We start from the raw sequence: 19240 nt of genomic DNA on the forward strand, positions 1-19240 counted from the left end.
TGTGTAACGCTCCAGTGTGTATGAGGGGTGAATCCATTCTAAATTCATGCACTGCAGGGGACTTAAAAAGTTAGGACGTCAGGTGTGGCGACATACTGCACCTAACTCACGCACGCTAACTGACTTACTTGCGCCTGAGCGCGTCAGAATTTTTTCTGTGTGTACATGTCATGCAGACGCTGCTACATAGTGAAGCTCGTCTGACCACAGTAGCTTCAGTCTCGCCACACCTTACACTACACCTAACTACTTTAATGAGGTCAGTTTAGGCAGGCACGCGATAGACTGCAGTGCATGTATTTAGAATGGATTCACCCCTCATACAGTGTGCGTTTTTGTGCAGTTATGTAATGTTGGTGTGTGCCCCTCGATGCTCACAGTCAGACAGCAGAGAGAGGAGCAGGGAGAAGTTGCTGCTGCAAAATAAAAAGCGCTTAACACCTGCACTCTCTCTCTCTCTCTCTCTCTCTCTCTCTCTCTCTCTCTCTCTGTCTCTCTCTCTCTCTTTCTCTCTCTCTTTCTCTCTCTCATGCACGCAGCAGTTGTATGAATAAATAAAAAGAAGTCGGAAACATACTTGGGCGGCAAGAAATCTACTTGGACGAACCACCCAGGTGTCGTCTCTGTATGGAAAACTCTGCGGTGTTAGCTGGAGGCAAAAAGAAGCAGGCGACGTAGGAGTCATAACATGTCTTATTGTGTTGTTGGTTTAACAGAATAAAAAGGAGTAAATGATGTCTTGAAACTGAAATTTGACCAGCCACCACTGCTCGTCAACCACATGTAACATGTTGCTTACCTCATAACATAGCTAACATAACAAGTGTGGCTAATGGTCATCAGTTATGTAGTTAGGTCGACAACCACTTTCAATTAAATTCTGTTTACTATCCATACCCAGCAATGCAAGCACAGTTCATCATCAAGATGTACTTGTTTGTTTTATTGACAATAACTGATGCAAGCCTTGTACATGGTGGTCGTGTGACTTTGCTGCTGGCTGGGCAGAACTTTGGATGACGGTGTGTAGTTTTGCAAAGACGATGTCGGACTCTGTAGTTTTCTCTGGTCCTCTCCCTAATTTGACCAGTGATGACATGTATAGCCGCATGTCTTCATTCAACCGCTGGCTATGGAGGTGGTGTCCAGTAAACGATGTGAGCTTCATAGATAACTGGCAGTCCTTTTGGGGAAAGCCTGGTCTGCTATCTAGAGATGGCATCCATCCTACTCTGGTTGGTGCAGCTCTATTATCTAGAAACGTAGCAGAGTTTATTAGTCCCAAACACTGACAACTCATCAGAGTTCAGACCAGGATGCAGAGCTGCAGTCTTACACACTTCTCTGCGCTTCCTTTAGATCTGTTTACCTGCCACTATAGCTGTCCTTGTGACTGTAAATCTAACTGTAACTCAGTTAGATCTTCTTATAGCTGTAACCCTACTTATACTATAGATACTGTGTCTGTTCTCCGCCCCACACCTGTCATAAGCAATTCAACCTCAATAAAAGAGGCGTAAATCATAACAATTTAATCAAAATCAAAACTACAAATACGATTTAGCAAAAAAATCTAACAATTAAATGTGGCCTACTAAACATTAGATCCCTGGCATCTAAATCTCTCCTAGTAAATTATCTAATTTCAGAGAATCATATTGATCTACTTTGCTTAACTGAAACCTGGCTTTCTCAGGATGAATATGTTAGTTTAAATGAATCCACCCCTCCCAGTCACTTGAATACTCATATAGCTTGAGACACTGGTCGAGGTGGTGGAGTAGCAGCTATTTTTAATTCTGCTCTTATAATCAATCCTCGACCAAAGCTGAATTATACCTCTTTTGAAAGTCTTGCACTCAGTCTTTCACATCCAGTCTCTAGAACTTTTCAGCCAGTTCTAATTGTTATAGTTTACCGCCCTCCTGCCCATGTTCAGAATTTCTATCAAACATAGTTCTTAGCAGTGATAGAATAATTGTTGTAAGGTATTTCAATATCCATGTGGACATTGTTAATGACAGTTTTAGCACGGCTATTGGCTTCACCCAGGGTGTAAACAAACCTACTCATCGATTTAACCACACCCTGGATCTTGTTTTAGCTTATGGTATTGAAATTAATAGTTTGTCGGTTTTTCTGGAAAATTCTCTGATATTAGACCATTTCCTAATAACTTTTGATTTCTTCTTACCAACCTTAACTCCTCTTGATAAAAAAATGCTCTCTAGAAATTTAAATGATAATGCTGTAGCTAAATTTAAGGAAGCTATTTCAGCTGCCTTTGTTTCAGTACCATCCTCTAAGCTTGTTGAAAACTCCTATAATCACTTTAGTCCCTCTCAGCTTGATCAGTTTGTAGATAGTGCGGTGGATTCACTTAGAGTTACTCTGGATTCAATCGCCCCCCTAAAACAGAAGCCAATCAAACGACAGAGATCAGCTCCATGGTACAACTTAGAAACCCGTACTCTAAAACTAACGTCACGTAAATTTGAAAGAATGTGGCACTCCACCAAAACGAATCTCGTTTAATTTGGCAAGATAGTCATAATAGATATATGAAAGCTCTACGGCAGGCCCGCACTGCCTATTACTCATCTCTTATTGAAGAAAATAAAAACAACCCTAGATACCTCTTCAGCACTGTAGCCAGGCTGACAGAGAGTCCTTAGCAGTAATGATTTCATGAACTTTTTAATTGATAAAATTCTAAACATTAGAGACAAAATTAGCAACTTACTACCTTTACTCAGTGCAGATTCCTCCTATATTTTCGATTCGGCAGAAACGGTTCCAAATTCTGATACTAACCTCGACTGTTTTTCTCCAATTAACCTCTCAGAACTAAATTCGATTATTTCTGCGTCTAAACCGTCAACTTGTCTTTTAGATCCAATCCCAACCAAGTTGTTTAAGGAAGTCTTTCCCCTAGTTAGCAGCTCCATACTAGATATGATCAATATATCTTTAGCGGCAGGTTATGTACCCCAGTCATTTAAAGTAGCTGTAATTAAACCGCTCCTTAAAAAGCCTACTCTTGATTCAGGAACTCTAGCTAACTATAGACCTATATCTAACCTTCCTTTTATCTCTAAGATTTTAGAGAAAGTGGTAGCTAATCAGTTGTGTGATTTTCTCCACAACAACAGCTTGTTTGAGGATTTCCAGTCGGGATTTAGAGCTTACCATAGCACTGAGACTGCACTTGTTAGAGTAACAAATGATCTTCTGTTAGCCTCAGACAGGGGACTTCTATCTGTGCTTGTCCTGTTAGATCTTAGTGCTGCTTTTGACACAATTGACCATCAGATTCTGTTACAGAGACTAGAACAATTGTTTGGAGTTACAGGGACTGCTTTAAGTTGGTTTAGATCCTATTTATCAGACAGATCTCAGTTTGTGCATGTTCATGATGAGTCCTCTATGTACACCAAAGTTAGCCATGGAGTGCCTCAAGGATCAGTGCTTGGGCCGATTCTCTTTACATTATATATGCTTCCTCTAGGTAGTATTATGAGAAAACACTCCATGAACTTTCATTGCTATGCAGACGATACTCAGCTCTACATAGCAATGAAGCCAGAAGACACCAACCAGCTTCGTAAACTAGAAGCCTCCCTCAAGGACATCATGACCTGTATGACCAGAAACTTCTTACTGCTCAGCTCAGACAAGACTGAAGCTATAGTGATTGGACCTAAGAACCTCAGAGAGACTTTCTCTGCCAATATGACGGCCCTTAGTAGTATTAGCATAGCCTCTAGTACCACTGTTAGGAACCTAGGAGCTCTGTTTGATCAGGATATGTCCTTTGATTCATACATTAAACAAATTTCAAGGACTGCTTATTTTCACCTTCGTAATATCTCTAAGATCAGGTAGATCCTGTCACAAAACTAGTTCATGCATTTGTTACCTCCAGGTTGGATTACTGTAATTCTATTTTAGCAGGGTGCTATGGTAAATCTCTAAAGACCCTTCAACTCGTCCAAAACGCTGCAGCTCGTGTTCTGACTAGAACTAGGAAAAGGGACCACATTACTCCTGTATTGGCTTCTCTCCATTGGCTCCCTATAAAATCTAGAATAGAATTTAAAATCCTTCTGCTCACCTACAATGCTCTAAACGGTCAGGCACCATCCTATCTTAAAGAGTTAATTGTACCGTGCTATCCGACAAGAACATTACGTTCCCAGAATGCAGGCCTGCTCGTGGTGCCTATAGTCTCTAAAAGTACTATGGGAGGTAGAGCCTTTAGTTATCAGGCACCGCTCCTTTGGAATCGTCTACCAGTTGGGGTCCGGGAGGCAGACACACTAGGTACTTTTAAGAATAGACTTAAAACTTTTCTTTTAGATAAATCTTATAGTTAGGGCTGGCTTAGGACCAGCTCATAGTTATGCTGCTATAGGTCTAGACTACCGGGGGAACTGGCACCAGGATCTCTTATCTCTCTCTCCCTCTTTCTCTCCCAGCTTTCACATCTTATTACTGCTTGTCACTATCTTTATATTTTAACCTCTCCTTTTTTCTGGGAGCTCCTGAGCTCTCTTAGGTTCCTAAGCAAAGTTATACAGTTCATCTTATATTAATTATATTTGTTCATTTAATTGACTTTCTCTTGCAGCACTGATGGTCAACATTTTGTGAGAACTGTGACGTCTATCATGGATCTGGACAAATTCAGGTAAGGCAAGAATCAATTTATTCTAATGTTTTAATAAAACAAAGATCAATAAAGAGATCTCTTATTTTAATTTTAGACGTAATTTTTGATGTATCAAATCTGAATGGCACATTTTTATGAAAAAAATGTAAATGGCGTGTATAGGACAGGGAGTATTTGAGATGTGGCCAGTTTAGTGTGTTATCCTTTATTTAACCACAAACAGCTGCTCTGTTTAAACAACACAACTGAGATTTGTAGAGAATCAACGATCCAACGTTTTGGATCGGTGCCTGTAGTACTGCACTGTAACGTTATATCTCCAGGTATCTGCAGTAAAGCTTTTAGCCTGAAACCTGCAGTTCTACATTGTGGGATTATATTACATCTCGTCATATCTCCAGGAGTCTTCTTATAAATGTCATACTTTCTTGAAGATGCCAGGCAAAACGTCTTTAAAAATTTAATTTCATGATGACATACTGTTTTGTGAACCCAAGTGTTTTGTTTGTTAATATTTACACTCCTGCTGCATTAGTGGTAGAGATTTGGGAGAAGTGTGGCAGTTACTAAGGATTTTGTACTTTTATAGCATTGAGAACTTTATTGTTATTGCTCTTTTGAATTATTTTGTAGCATTAGTTTTCTCTGATTGTGAAGAAGAAAGCAACACCATTATGGGGGATCAAGACGACCTTCAGGTAAATACCAGTTTAATAACATCAGCTTACTATTATTCTTCTATATTTCTGAATTCATGATATAGTGTTGAGGACTTGACTTTGAGGGAAGTAACAGCACTTCTTCAATTTCAGGGGGAAGATCTGCCTCCTGACATCAAGGATTGGAGTAAACAGCATGTTAAAGAATGGGTTCTCAAGGTGGATGGTGTGGATGACAGTGTTGCAGAAATACTGTTTCAAGAGGACATTAATGGACCTAGTCTAATGCGTATGGATACGACACGCTTAAAATCAGTTGGTGTGACTTTTGGACCGGCAACGCTTATCATTGATGCCAGAGATGAGGTGGTGAAATTACAGAAAGAGGAAGCAACAACTTCTACAAATTTCCCTGGAGGTCCTTGCAAACCTTACCCATTTCACAGTTACCATCATGCCCATAGATACAGGCAGGACAGCATTCTTGATGTCACAGAATCTGGTGCTTTAGACTTCATTGAACCGTGCCACGAGTTTAAAGGTTTCTACAACACAACAGATGAAAGTGAAAAGAGCAAGTTCACTTATGAGGTTATTCGCTTTGCAGCTGCCTGCATGAATAGCCGCACCAATGGCACCATCCATTTTGGAATAGGAGACAATAAAGACAGACAGAAAAAGTTCAAACATGGCCAGGTGTTGGGAGTTGTTGTAAAGGGTAAAGAGGCTTATGACGAGGAACTTAGAAAGGCCATTGATCGTTGTTTTTTGTATAAACACAAACAGATTGCTCATACTTGCATCAAACCACCTCGATTTGTTGGAGTTCTCAATAACAACTGGACATCATCAGACAAATGTGTTATAGAAGTGGACATTGTTCCTGACTCTAAGATCTGTGAAGACAACTTCTTCCAAACCACATTAAAAGAGTTGAGACAAACACAAGAAGACATGGACAAAAATAATGCCAAGAAAGAAGGTACTGAAACAGTCACTGCTGAAGCAAAATCAAAACAGCTCTATATCCGAGACGCAGGTAGCACTAAAAATATCCTTCCAAAAACCCAAACTGCCAAATTTATGAAAGAGTATGAACAGTTCATCGCTCGGGTGCCCCAACTATCTCAACAACGAAAACAAGCAGAAGAGAAGCACCTTGAGGTGATAAAAAGCAGTACTCAAGGCTCTCGATTAAGTAACATGATAACTGGTGGATCACTGTCTTTAGATAAGTCACACTTTCAGTGCTATGTGATCGTGACTAACAAATCACACCCAATCCAGTTAGATTCATTGGAATTTCTTGTTGAACTCAACCCCACAGCTGTTTTAGACTTTGATCCAGAATCGGACACGCAGGGACTACAGCAGTACTTTGAACAGCAGAGTTCTGTCAATGTACATTTGCCAGTAAAGTATAAAATCACAGAAGGAGTTGGGGACATTGCTAGCAAGTTAAAATTAACTCGAGACACCAGCTGGGTGTTCTGCAATGGAGGTATTGAGAATGAGAGACCCTCAGACATAGATCAGTGGCTTAAGGAAAAGGGAGCATCTGTTAGAGATGTGGTTTCTTTCTTGTGCCGGAAAGATGTTCTGCCAAACCAAAGATTCCTCGTCATTTTCTTACTTTTGTCAACAGTGAGTGAGAAGATGGATCCCCTTGTTGAGGCTTTTATGTCATTCTACCAGGAGCTCAAAGGAACAGAGCAAATCCTTTGTTTATGTGAAAATGAAAATGCATTTTCCTCCTGGAAAGACCTTATTGAGGTACGGTGCGGGATTAACATCTCTGAGAGATGCATTTATGAACTCAGTTTTCCTGAGGTCAATGGCACCGTACTTAGTCTTTGGTCAAAAAATCGTAGATTGCGTCGCTTCCTACCCTGTGGTGGGGAAAGCAAAGTGCCTCTTGACAAGAAAGTAGAGCGTAGCTTAGATACCTTGGAGATCTTGTGTGTGAACCAGTGTGAGGGAGGAAACGAGGACAAACTCCAAAAAGAGGAGAACTTTTACAGAGGGGGAAAAGTGTCATGGTGGAACTTCTTTTTCTCAGAAGAGCCCGGATCAACACCGTTTATCAAACGGGACATGTTTGACTACATTGTGAAAACAGTCATACCAGATTTGTGCTCCCTGACAAAAGCCTGCGTGTTGTTCCACCTCATGCATGTAGCCGGATGTGGTGGGACAACTTTGGCCATGCACATTTTATGGGCTCTTCGAGACCAATTCCGTTGTGCTGTCCTCAAAAACCCAGAGGCTGATTTTGCTAAAGTCGCAGAACAAGTAGTCAAACTTTTAATGATTGACAATGAGGAGCAACAGCCACGACTCCCTGTTCTGCTGATGATAGATGACTTTGATGACAAGGACAGAGTATTTGACTTGCGGCAGCTCATTGAAAAAGAATGTGCAGAGAAAGGTATCCGGTCTAAGACTGCACAGGTAGTTGTCCTTAACTGTATGAGGTCAGAGTCCCCTGAACCCATTCCACAAACTGCAGACTCGGTATTCATTGGAAATAAGCTCTCTGATAAGGAACAGAGACTGTTTGAGAACAAACTTGCAGAAATAGAGAAAACACACAGGAATTTTGAAACGTTCTATGGATTCATGATCATGAAGGAGAACTTTAATTCTGAGTATGTTGAAGGCGTGGCCCGCAACACCCTGAAGAGCTTCAGTATGAATCAGAAACATGCACAACTCTTGGCTGTTCTAGTCCTTCTTAATGTTTACTGCAAGGGTTCCTCTCTCTCCATCTCTCTCTGTGAAGAATTTCTTCATCTTGAACCAAAACCAATTTGTGGTTCTGTCAAAGTCGAAGAAGGATTTGAGAAATTCTCTCCTTTAATTGCACGGTCCCTCGTTCAGGACAAGTTGGTGTTTGAAGCTGTAAAAATCCTCCATCCAAGTATTGCAGTGCACTGTCTGAAGGAAATTACAGAAACACACAATGTGAGCAAGGCTGAAATTACTGACTTTCTGCTGACCACACAAAAGCTTTATGAAAGCACACAAGGCAGAGACAAACTCTTGCAAGATGTTCGCCACATTTTGGTGAAGAGATATCATTCTGTGGAGGAGGACTCTCAATTCTCTCCACTCATTCAAGAAATTGCAAATGAAACTCCAGGACAGGAAGAGATGTTGCTACGAAATGCATCCAAAATATTTCCCAAAGATGCTGTTGTCTCTCAGTTACTGGCCAGGTACTATTACCTCAAAAAGAAGAATTTCTTAGAGGCCAGAGTTTGGGCACTAAGAGCAAGAGATCTATTCAAAAACAGCTCGTATATAGCAGACACAGCAGCACAAGTTATCAAGCATGAAATGATGAATGCCATGTCAAACAACAAGGAAGCACATTTGAGCCCTGAAAACTTGAAAAGTTTTCTTAAAATGGCTCAGGCAGCAATAGAGGCATTCAAAGAAACACAGAACCTTGCAAAAAAAGAATCCTTTCAGCGATCGAAACCCTTTAATGTTTCAGGATGCCTGGGAGAGATTCAGGTTGGATGTCTTGTCATTGAGATTCTAGAAAAGAACCCAATATTTTCTTTCCGCAATGTCCGCCATGACATATTGAGTCAGGTTCTCTCTGGACAACTTAAACTTCAGGGTTTAGAGAAAAATGATCCAAAGCAGGACAGACACAGGCGCTACTACTCTGTACTCAGAGAGTTTGAGGATGTACTGTACAACCTGAAGTACAGGATGAAGGCAAACTTTGACCTCTTTGAGAATGTATCTGTTCACTTTGGCACCAGGTTTGGAATGAAAGACAGTCGAGAACAGCGAACACAAGCTGATCTTTTCAAGTGTTTTGAAAAATATGCAAAGCTTTTCTGCAAGACTGAGTCTGCAGCGCTTTGGAAGGTAACACCAATCGGGCTGGAACTCCATCGGGCACGACAGTCCCTGGAGATCGAAAAAGCTGACAACTTCTCTGGGATACTGCGTTGTCTCTCAAACGAAAGCTCTCGTGCAGCAGTTGAGAATATTGGCCATCTCTATAGTTTTGTTTGTGCGCACCATCCTACTGTCAAGGAGAAAATCAACTTTATCTACATCAATGTTGTGTTGAGTTGTCTGGGGTCACGACACATTCAGCCATACAACACACTAGTTGATTACCTTCGCCAAATTCTGAGTGATCAAATCCCATTGAGTGATACTTTGCCTCTGTGCTTCATCACAGTTTTGCTGTTGTGGCCACATCAGAACCTGCGTTTGAAAGAATGTGCAGGTCTTGGGAAGTACATCTCACTGATGAAAAACGCTTATTACTCAGAGATGAAGGAAGTGATGAATGGAAAAAGGCCGGTCCTTCACTTCTTCCTGGGGAGGAAGCAGGGTTATCAACAACTCGTACACTTAGGAGAAATCCAACGGTGCATCAAGGTCGAGCAGGATCAGTTTGCTTCTGTTTGGGAAAATGGTCAAATCTGGAAAGAGAAGAAGGTGAACGATCTCCTTCGCAGGGTCACTGGTAGGGTGAAGGGAAACTTGATACTGGCAGACACTTGTGTCTCCGATCTGAAGGTAGAAGTCTCACCAGTGTTTAGAGGTGAACTTAAAAGGCATGCCCAGGGATCAAGAGTTTCATTCTTTGTTGGTTTCTCAATGAACGGACCTTTAGCACTCGACATAAACTAAAAGCACAAAAGCAGCCGTGTGTACCACAATGTTTTTCTCTTTGATCATTGTGTATCCTTGTGTTTTACAGACCCTTGTATTTGATTTTTGGAAAAGAATTCCATAGACTCCATCTTTTGTTAGCATTGAAACGTCTACAAGACTTTGTAAATATGAACCCATTTTTTAAAACTGAAATATTAGTTTTCTCTTTTGTCTCTTCACATTACGACATGAAGCACAATAACCCGTTCGTTCCGAGAGATGAAATCGTTTTTCTCAAAATTTTCTCAAAATTCATTCACTATTCATTAACTTGAAGCCTTTTATAACATTTGAATGATCATTTTCTTTTCTTTTTATATTTTCAATCTTTGATTCTAAGTACGGTATTGTTGATTATTCATAGCAGACAGATTGTGTTTATACCAATGTAACTTTTATCATGTGAGACCTTTTAACAAGGCTTTGTTAAAGAGCATTTAATGAAAAAGCTGCCTAATGTAACTTCACTGTTCAAATGTTTACTTTAAGATCTATGTAAGGGTGTGAAGTGTTGTGTGTAGTATCTTTACTCCTGTTTTTTATTAGATATTTACTGTTTGCACTGAGATATCTTGTAACAATGTTGTACTTCTCCTGTTGTGTTGGATTTGTGTTACTGCATCCTGTATCATTGATGATTGGACTCTTTGTGTCCATGCTGGTCATAAGTCTGCCTGTGTGATGATGTTACAGAACATAAATGAATTAACTTCCTGAACTTTTCTCTCTGAACTCTGCACTTGTTTTTGAAATAAACCGGTTGATTTTCAACGATTGGTTCATCAAGTTCAGTCACATAATTGTAAAACAGAACACACAGCGTTTTTTTAATGTCTTGCCAAAGTTACTGTTGTGATCATTACACAGAGCATAAAGATTCACATTCAGTACGTAAATATTTGACATAGGTTTAGCTCTCATGTCGGATTAGTGTCATAGTTCTGGGTGTAATTACCTGAGTCACACACCAGAGGGCGGTACAATGCTTTCTTGGGTTATGTTGATATATGATAGATAGCTTTTTGTTTAATGAGACGACGTCGTTTCTACACAATGAAGAGATGAGCTGAGGTCACCTTCTGGATCAACAGCGCTCGTGTTTGCAACAGTTTTGTTAATAAATATTTGGCACATGACCAAATTATAGTCATTACATGATATTAATTATGGGGTACAAGGCCACGGCTTGAAGAGGGGACGATGCACAAAGGGGGCACTACATCAAGACCATTTCTTAGTTACTTCTTTTTAGTACTTAAGAAAAACAAAGTCTAGGAAAGGTCCATGATTTAAAACACCCAGGTTACTCTTACATTTATAACCCTGTTTCTATAAATAATCATACGCACAGTGTGTATGTAAAAACCTGAAGATTTAACTTTTTTAAACTGGCTTATAACTAAGGAAAACAAATCAATACATGTGCAGCTTGTGGCTCAGAAAAGAGAAGTTTGTAAGTATAAAACCTGATCACATGAAGAAGGTTGAAACGTAGTGATTGTGATGGATTAAGAAGAAGATAGGCCTCTTGCTCAAATGCCACTAAAAGTGTATTTATATAATTGATCACAGCGTTTCGACCAGAGGTCTTCTTCGGGTCTTAGCGAAGGACACATTGGACATGATGCTGCAGGAGCTGATGATCAAACTCCGACCGTCTGGTCGAGAAATGACCGGCTCTACCAACTGATCCACAGCAAAGCAAGTATATATAACAATAACAAAAAATCTAATATAATGAGCCTCCTAAATACACAAGAGAATGACCACGTAGTCCAGCCTGTTTTATTTCTAACTTCATTATAAGAAAAACTCTACCCCTCTACCTACTGTTGAATGTAATATTTCATCATGTTCAATCTGAATTTGTGATGTTTTTATTCTGTCTCTGGATTAACTGACACAGCAGACATTGTGAGAGCATTTCCTTAAAATGATTTGAATATTGAATCATGAAAATATGAATTTTCATACTTAAAAATGTAAACATGTGAACCCTAGTGTGTTTCTCCTGTGGAGGGCGTGTTGGAGCTGTGTTACTCTGATTTAAGTTCACACTCTCACAAAGGCTCTGCTGCAGTAAAGAAATCAACTTTCTCCTCACTCTCTCGCTTTCCTTTTTTGGCAGCATGTTGAGGTTTTTTATTTCTGAAGATACAAACGGCACTCGCGTTTCTTTCGATGGTCAGTGGGGATGAAAATGATCCTGATCGTCTTGCACCGTTCTGCCATAAAGTGCAGCTGCCCTACAAGAACACATCTGTGAAAAGCTGAGCCGGCTGAAAATCGGAAGAAAAACTCTCAGTCAGCTCGGGCATCAGAGACTTCTGCCCTCACAAACGTTGCTTCCACAGTTAGAATGGGTCCCGTTCATGATGCATTATCGCAGAGATCGAGAACTGGATTTAAGAGATGTTTTTTTTTCTCCTTTAAAACATTGGGACAAATGAATTAAAGAATGTGGTCAGGCTTTTTCAACTTAGTTGCAGCAAGCAAACATATGGATCCATAGAAGAGTTTCCCACAACCCCCTGGGCAGCAGTTCTCATTGAGCCTAAAATACTCGACCCTGTTGACCTTCCTCCCAAAAATCCACTGCCATCCATCCCAAACTACCAAATCTGTCTGCTGCCTTTGAATTATAACCTTTGCACACTGGGGGGAGCACAATGTGACGATTGTGATTGTATTTTAATTCTGATGGCAAGTGAAAAAAAGATAGCTTCCTCTGAGAACGGGCGAGATTTATGGGCCCTGTTCTGGCCGCCGGCCCCACATCCTCTCTGATCTGCTTTTACTCCGACGACCCCTCGACCCTCGGGGGTCATTAGGGAGCCTCTGAATGGTCCGGTTGGCTGCCAGCCCATCTCACACTGCTTGTTTTCCAATCAAATCACTATATTTAACGGGGACACGAGCACAGGGCCAAGTCCAAACACACATCTGTTTGAAATTGTTCCTCGCAATTATTTCACACAGAAGTTCTCCGTGCCGCACTCCTCGCCCCACTTTGGTCTTTTGTTTGTTGCTGTTTGTTTCAGAAAAAAAACCCTGCCTCTCTGGATTGCTAATGGACAGCAATGAGAGGGGGAAGTGGGGCTTTGGAGTTGGAAAGTGGGCTGGTGGTTGTGTGAGGGTCTGGCTCCAGGAACCGCTGTCACAGAGATATGCAGCCAGAGGAAAGAAAAACTAGCGAGGGCTTTTTAAATTCAACACAAAGCAGGTTTTTCTCTCTGAACACAGGGAGCAGCTTTTACACTCAGAGGCCCCGCACTGCTGCCAGCTCACATGACGTCTCCATCAACGCCGTCAGTCAGAGGCTTTCTGCTGGCAGGAAGCATTTATAAACAGGGCCCGACTAAGAGAGACAAATGGAATGATTTCAAGATTATTTGATAAAGAATAAGATATTAAACACAATTGAATTCTTCATCACTGTAGGGTAGAAATAGTGAACTTACAGACAAAGACTTTTCAGGAAGTTTTCCAACAAAAGGATTAAAATCACACATTTTTATAGCTGGTATCATCTTAAGCATGAAGTCCGTCTTTTTATTATTATTATTATTTTTCAGATGAATTCAGATTTGTAGGTTTAATTCCAATGTAAGTTTCTCGTCTTTGCCAAGTCATTTCAATAACCTGAACTATGAAACCAGAGTCTCTCCAAACCCGATCAATAAGCAGCACATCGGGGAGATCATGTAAACACGCTACTTCACATTCAGGGGCTGTTGGCGACTTGAGTGAAACATTTAGAGTTTACAACAAGGAAGACTGGAGAAGCTAGTAATGCTAAGCTAGCGACATAACAGCCTAAGACCCAACGATTGTGGTCATCATGTTAAAATGATAGTCAATGATGGTCTTTTTAAACATCTTAGTCTACGTCTAAAATATCGTACTAAATCGACTTACTAGAAGTCATACCTCAGTAACAAACCGACATGATGAGGTTGGTTATCAGTTTACTCTTGCGTCTCAATCAGACCAATACTGTCTTTTTCAGAGCACACAAGTTATTAATATTAGTATAAAGACAATTTCAACCAAAATCTGAAAAACTAAAAAAGGATCTGGAGAAATTTACTGTGAAGAGGAAAGCTGTCTGAGTGGAGACTACTGTTTTTGATAATACTTAAGAAAAGTATTTGAGACAATTAAATCAGAAAGTTAAACCACAAATGGTTAAATTCAGACTGAATTAATTAAAGAACTTTTATATTCAAGTCTGTCTGAGTTTCCTGAGAGAGTCAGGAGGAGGCTACGTCAAGTACGTCAAGCAAGATAGAAACATCACTCTGTTGATCATGTGACATCGATGCATCCAGATAGAACTTCATGCTGTTGAATTAGTGCTGCAGCCTCACACCACTGTTCTCAGATGCACTTTGACAGTCTGCACAGGTTGGTGGTCTCAGAATAGTGCTGCCTCTCTGGGGCCTGTCAGATTTTCAGAAGCATCTTGGTCACCCCCACCCATGTCGCTGCAGAGTCGATGTGTGATAAAGCTTTGTCACCTAAAATGGGACATTTTGACACTTTGCAGTGCTAAAAGCAGGGATATCTGGGAGGACTTTGGCACTGCACCTGAGTCACACTAAAAGCCAACTCCTTTTTCACTTTTATTTGAGAGCGACTAAGACCAGAATAAAGAGATTACAATCTTTAAAGCACAAATCAGATATTCTTTTTTGATTAAAAAAGTGAATATTTTGTGATGTGAAGGACCATTTTCTCCCGTTTAGATGATTGTAACTCATGCTCAGGTGCCTGAACCATTATCACTAAACAGCAAGTCCAAAGTGGAACACCTCGATTATTAACATGAACCAGCCGTCGTTCCCACTTCTCCCCCGTTCTCGCTTCCAGCCTGCAGTCAGAGTCCTCTACAACATCCTGTTACTTACATACAAAGCATCACCCTCCTCGCCCTCAGCTACATCTCTGACCTCCTCGCTCCATGTTCCAGTCCTGGTCCACTCAGATCAGCGAATCTTGGCCTTCTTTCCGTCCCACGCCCGACTCTCTGGAATCAACTCCCACACAACTTCAGATCTTTGGACAGTTTCTAGAAGCACCTAAAAAACTCACCTGTACAGACAAGCCTTCATGTAAACCCTAAACCCTTTCTTGTGCCTTCTCTTTTGTGTGTGTTCAGATTGAACCCACTGTCAGGCAGTAAATTAAGACACTAAAAGAAAAGTGTTGAGTTGAGTGATCTTTTGTGCATCTGTAAAGTTTTATAAGAAGGGAGCTGTAATATCTTTACGTAGAGAACATCCCCCATGGTGGCATGACGGCCGGGATATATGCAACACTTGTCCCTTCCTTCGAACATCACCGCCCTGGTTTACCCCCCTACACAGACCTGCTGTGTGTGCTAACTTTATTTGGCAAGTGGACCATTGTGCATTGTATGGGAGGAAACAATCTGTGTTCTGTCCTGGCTTTTTGTGCTGCATCAGACCCTGTTTCCTGCCTCCAGGGTAAGAAGGGTGAGTATATGATACTTGTGAGATGCTCAGACTTCACGTTAAAATCAAAGTCACCAGCTGCGACTTTATAAAGGTAACTGACTGAAGGCTTCTCCTGAAAGGCCTCACGCGTGGCCCCAACATGCTCCCGTTAGTTGATTCATGATTGTGTGGTGATCACGTCAGGGTTTTAAAAAGGTTTCCAGGACCATTATATGTGATTTAGGACAACAAGCAAACAAAACTATTAGTTCTGTTTCTGTACTTTAAAGGTAAATTCTTCTTGTAGCTATTCCACTCACTCTGGGCTGTAGCTGTCGTTGGCATTTGCTCTCCAAAATGATGGGCTTGTGCAGGTAAAAATACTAGTCCACCCATGACAGCTTTTATGTAAAAGTATCAGTTACCACCCAGGTCTTCCCGCCCACAAAACAAGGTAAAAGGTTCATGTCTGAAGGTGAATTCCTGTGTTTTAAAACCTCGGACATGGAGCAGGAGCCACTGAAGTGACAAAAGCCTCTGATGTGTGGAAAGTGACTAATACAATAACCTTGTGTTTTATTTTACCTACAAGTCAGTTGGACTCCTAAATATAAAAAAAGAAAAATGTTTAAAAACACAAGATTTCCCTTTAGGTGAGAAACCTTTTTTTTTTTTTTTTGTCCTCGGAGTTCCTTGATTGGCTTCAGAATAAAAGCTGCGATGGGTTCAACGGTGTCGGGGAGGTGTCCGGGTCAATGTGGCCCAAAGAAAACATGAGCGAGCCAAACCGAAGGAACATTAGTAAAAAAGACGAACTGGCCAAACTCCCTGTGGTCTTTAACCAGTACATTTCTCTTCCCCACAATAACAGATCTATCTTTAACTTGTTAATGCGGTCAAGAATAAACTCATCTTTTTCACCATTGTATGGGTTGCAGCAGAGAGATAAAATATAAAACCACAGTTATGCTTCATGAGAATGACGTGCGGCTGCTGTTACATCATTCCTTTCAAAGGGAAAGTGCAGTGGGTGAGGGAGATGAGTGGGTGTGAACTCTCTGTGCCAGTTTCAACAGGAAGAAGGAGAAAAAAAAGCATAAAAGAGGAGCTGAACATGTTGCTGACCAAGAGCAAAGACAGGGTCATTCACTCCCTACACTCACTATAAGCCTTTAATCTGAGGATCCTTGACTTCAATCAAACGATGGCATTCCTCAGCGGCCTACTCATGACGACGCTCTGACCTCAAATCTGGTTGGCAACCTAGGAGAGGTCAGGATCTGGGTAAAGGCGTGACCCTGGACTCTTACTACCCAGAGTAAGGGCCACAAAGCTGGCCTTTATTCCAGACATCCCCTCTGGGCTCTACGCGAGTTGATCATCATTTTTGCACTTCCAGAGAGTTTAGCTCGTTCTGCCCTTGGGCCTGTAACAGCGGCAGCAGCAGGATGTGCCGCAGCTCTATAGGAGCAGTAGGTAACCCTGAGTCTGACATGGGTCACGTCCCTCTGAGCCCAGTACACACAGAGCTCAGTGCAGGAAGCCTTTGATGGGAAACTGAACCAAGGCCTGGGGAAAAAGGCACAAGTTCCCCGCCCAGTGAATTGCTTTATTATGATGACCTGACCTCAAAGGCCAAAGAGCAAAATGTGACACACTCCGATACTGCTTCAAAAATCCCCAAATACAATCGTAATTTACTCCTTAAATTTGTTTTAGAGACTTACTTTTAGTCGCTGCAACAGGAACTGCCGAGCAATACTTTTATTTCAACTCTGCACAGACTGAATGTGTGCGAAGTGTCCGCTCTCATACAGTGTGTGCTACATACACTCCTGACAATCCTTCTACTTGAAATTAAAATCCTCGTGCGCCTTCCTTTTTCTGAGAGTCTATTTTCGCACACTTACATTTGTTCTGTTGTGGGTCAGCTGAGGATCTCCATCTTTCATCCATGTGACCCCTTTGCCTCCATGAGCTGTGTTGTTTTGTCTGCTTGTGTCCACGACGCAGGGAGCGAATGTCATCAAACAACAGCTGACTTCCTTTGATTATCTTCTACTAATAAGCAGTGACTCTTTCAAACTCAGCAGTGAGATGTTGGCCAAGACAGCTGAACAGAAAGGGGCGGGGCGGGGGCGGGGGGGGGGGATTCCATAGATAGACCCCCCCCCCTTAGATCTCCAAGGTCTTCAATTTTTTCGATGCATTCAATATTTTCTTTTTGCACCTTTAAGGCAGACCTTTGCAAAAGCTAAACAATTAAAGCAAAAGCATCTATGACTTTATGCCTCAAATGATCTCCAATAAGCTAATCAGCAGTTTTGACAAGTCTTGACAAGCTAGCACAGCTGTAGTTTAATATATTGTTTATTCATGTAATTTTTGCCTTCAACACAAAGATTCAACCTGCAGGAGACATCACAGACTAGTGAGAGAGTTCCAGATTACGTTTAATCTCCCAGACAACCAACTGCCTCTTTAGGTACGTGTAAAAACTTTAAAATTCACAAGTGGGGGTCTTAGCTAAACGAGATAAACTACCTATAGTATAGTAATATTGTAATAGTAATATAGTTTATGTCATCTAACAAAACTTCAACATCTCTTAAGCTTGTGTTAACCGCAGACCTTATTTCAGGCCTCTGACCACAAACCCATTCAAAATCACCACACTCTCCGTCCAATAAGAGAGGGACATGCAAGACGTGACGTAACAAAACGAAGCAAAGTGTTTTTTTTTGTTTTTGTTTTTTTTGCTTTAAGCGTTTAGCTTTAGCAAAGTTCTGCCTTAAAGGTGCAAAAAGAAAATACTGAATGTATCTAAAAACCAGATGAGTAAAGTAAAATGTTTTGTTTGGTATTGTCAGCTAACAGGCTTACTTCGTTGCCTTTTCACTGTACTGAAAGTGGACGCCATGTTTATAAATTGTGTGCTTCAGAGTGCAACAGCTCTCTCTCGTCCGTGTGCTTTGTCTTAGCTTTGATTCCTGCCTCACTGACCTCTTGTTCTCCTCTCTGGTGAGACTTCTTACCCTGGGGCTATTTTTCTCCCATCCTCTAAGAGAATAAAGAATTCCAGTGGCAAAAGCAATCAGTGGGCTCTCCTTCTAACCAGATCCCAGCTGAATTTGCTGTCAAATTAAAGGTGATTAGCTCTCTATCTTTTAGCACTCTTTTGCATGTTTTGCTCCCCTTCCCTTCTCTCTCTCCTGTTCCTGACCTCGTACAAGGATCACTTTTCAGCTCTGCACTAGCTCGCTCTTTCCTCTCCTGATTTTCTTCCTTCCATCTTTTCTCCCATGCCTCGTTCTTCCTGTTTCATGTTGCCCCAACACTCTTTTTTCAGGGCTGACATGCCACTGTTAATTTTAGACAACATGCCTCTTTGTTTCTTAGAAAATCCTCTGCGTGCTTTTTGTCTCTGTGAACTGTCCTTTTTCATTCGTCTTTTTTCTTCTTCTCCTGCTCGAGTATGCAGTGTTAAGAAACGTTCACAATCACAATGACTGAAGATGTATGCGTCTTACCAAGTCAAGGCTGCTTCTCTATGAATGAAGCATAGAGGCTGCTGCAATCAGAAATAAGCCAAGTCGAAGACAAGCACACAAAAAATTCACAAAATAACATAAAAACAAAGTATTTGGAAGAAACGATCATGACAAGTAAGTCCCGTTTTCTGCAGGGTAAAATTACTCTAATTACTGTTTTCAGTTTCAAAATTCCTCTATATCTTAAGAAAATAACCATCTGAGCCCGTC

General features: G+C 41.1%; 1 protein-coding gene across 5 annotated transcripts in view; it reads left to right on the forward strand.

Moving 5' to 3' along the window:
- LOC306832383 (sterile alpha motif domain-containing protein 9-like) overlaps positions 1 to 10791 on the forward strand; it is a 32707-nt gene extending 21916 nt beyond the window's left edge. For 3 of the 5 annotated variants that reach the window (XM_079357031.1, XM_079357030.1, XM_079357029.1), the window contains exons 2-4: positions 4631 to 4690; positions 5306 to 5370; positions 5485 to 10791. In XM_079357031.1, coding sequence (XP_079213157.1) covers positions 5347 to 5370; positions 5485 to 9996 — 4536 coding nt within the window. In that variant the 5' untranslated portion in view covers positions 4631 to 4690; positions 5306 to 5346 and the 3' untranslated portion in view covers positions 9997 to 10791. The remainder of the gene's footprint in view (positions 1 to 4630; positions 4691 to 5305; positions 5371 to 5484) is intronic. The other 2 variants (XM_079357032.1, XM_079357033.1) reach the window with 2 other exon arrangements.
- The last annotated feature ends 8449 nt before the right edge of the window (positions 10792 to 19240 follow it).

Source organism: Symphodus melops, assembly GCF_947650265.1.
Source record: "Symphodus melops genome assembly, chromosome: 12".
NCBI lineage: Eukaryota > Metazoa > Chordata > Actinopteri > Labriformes > Labridae > Symphodus > Symphodus melops.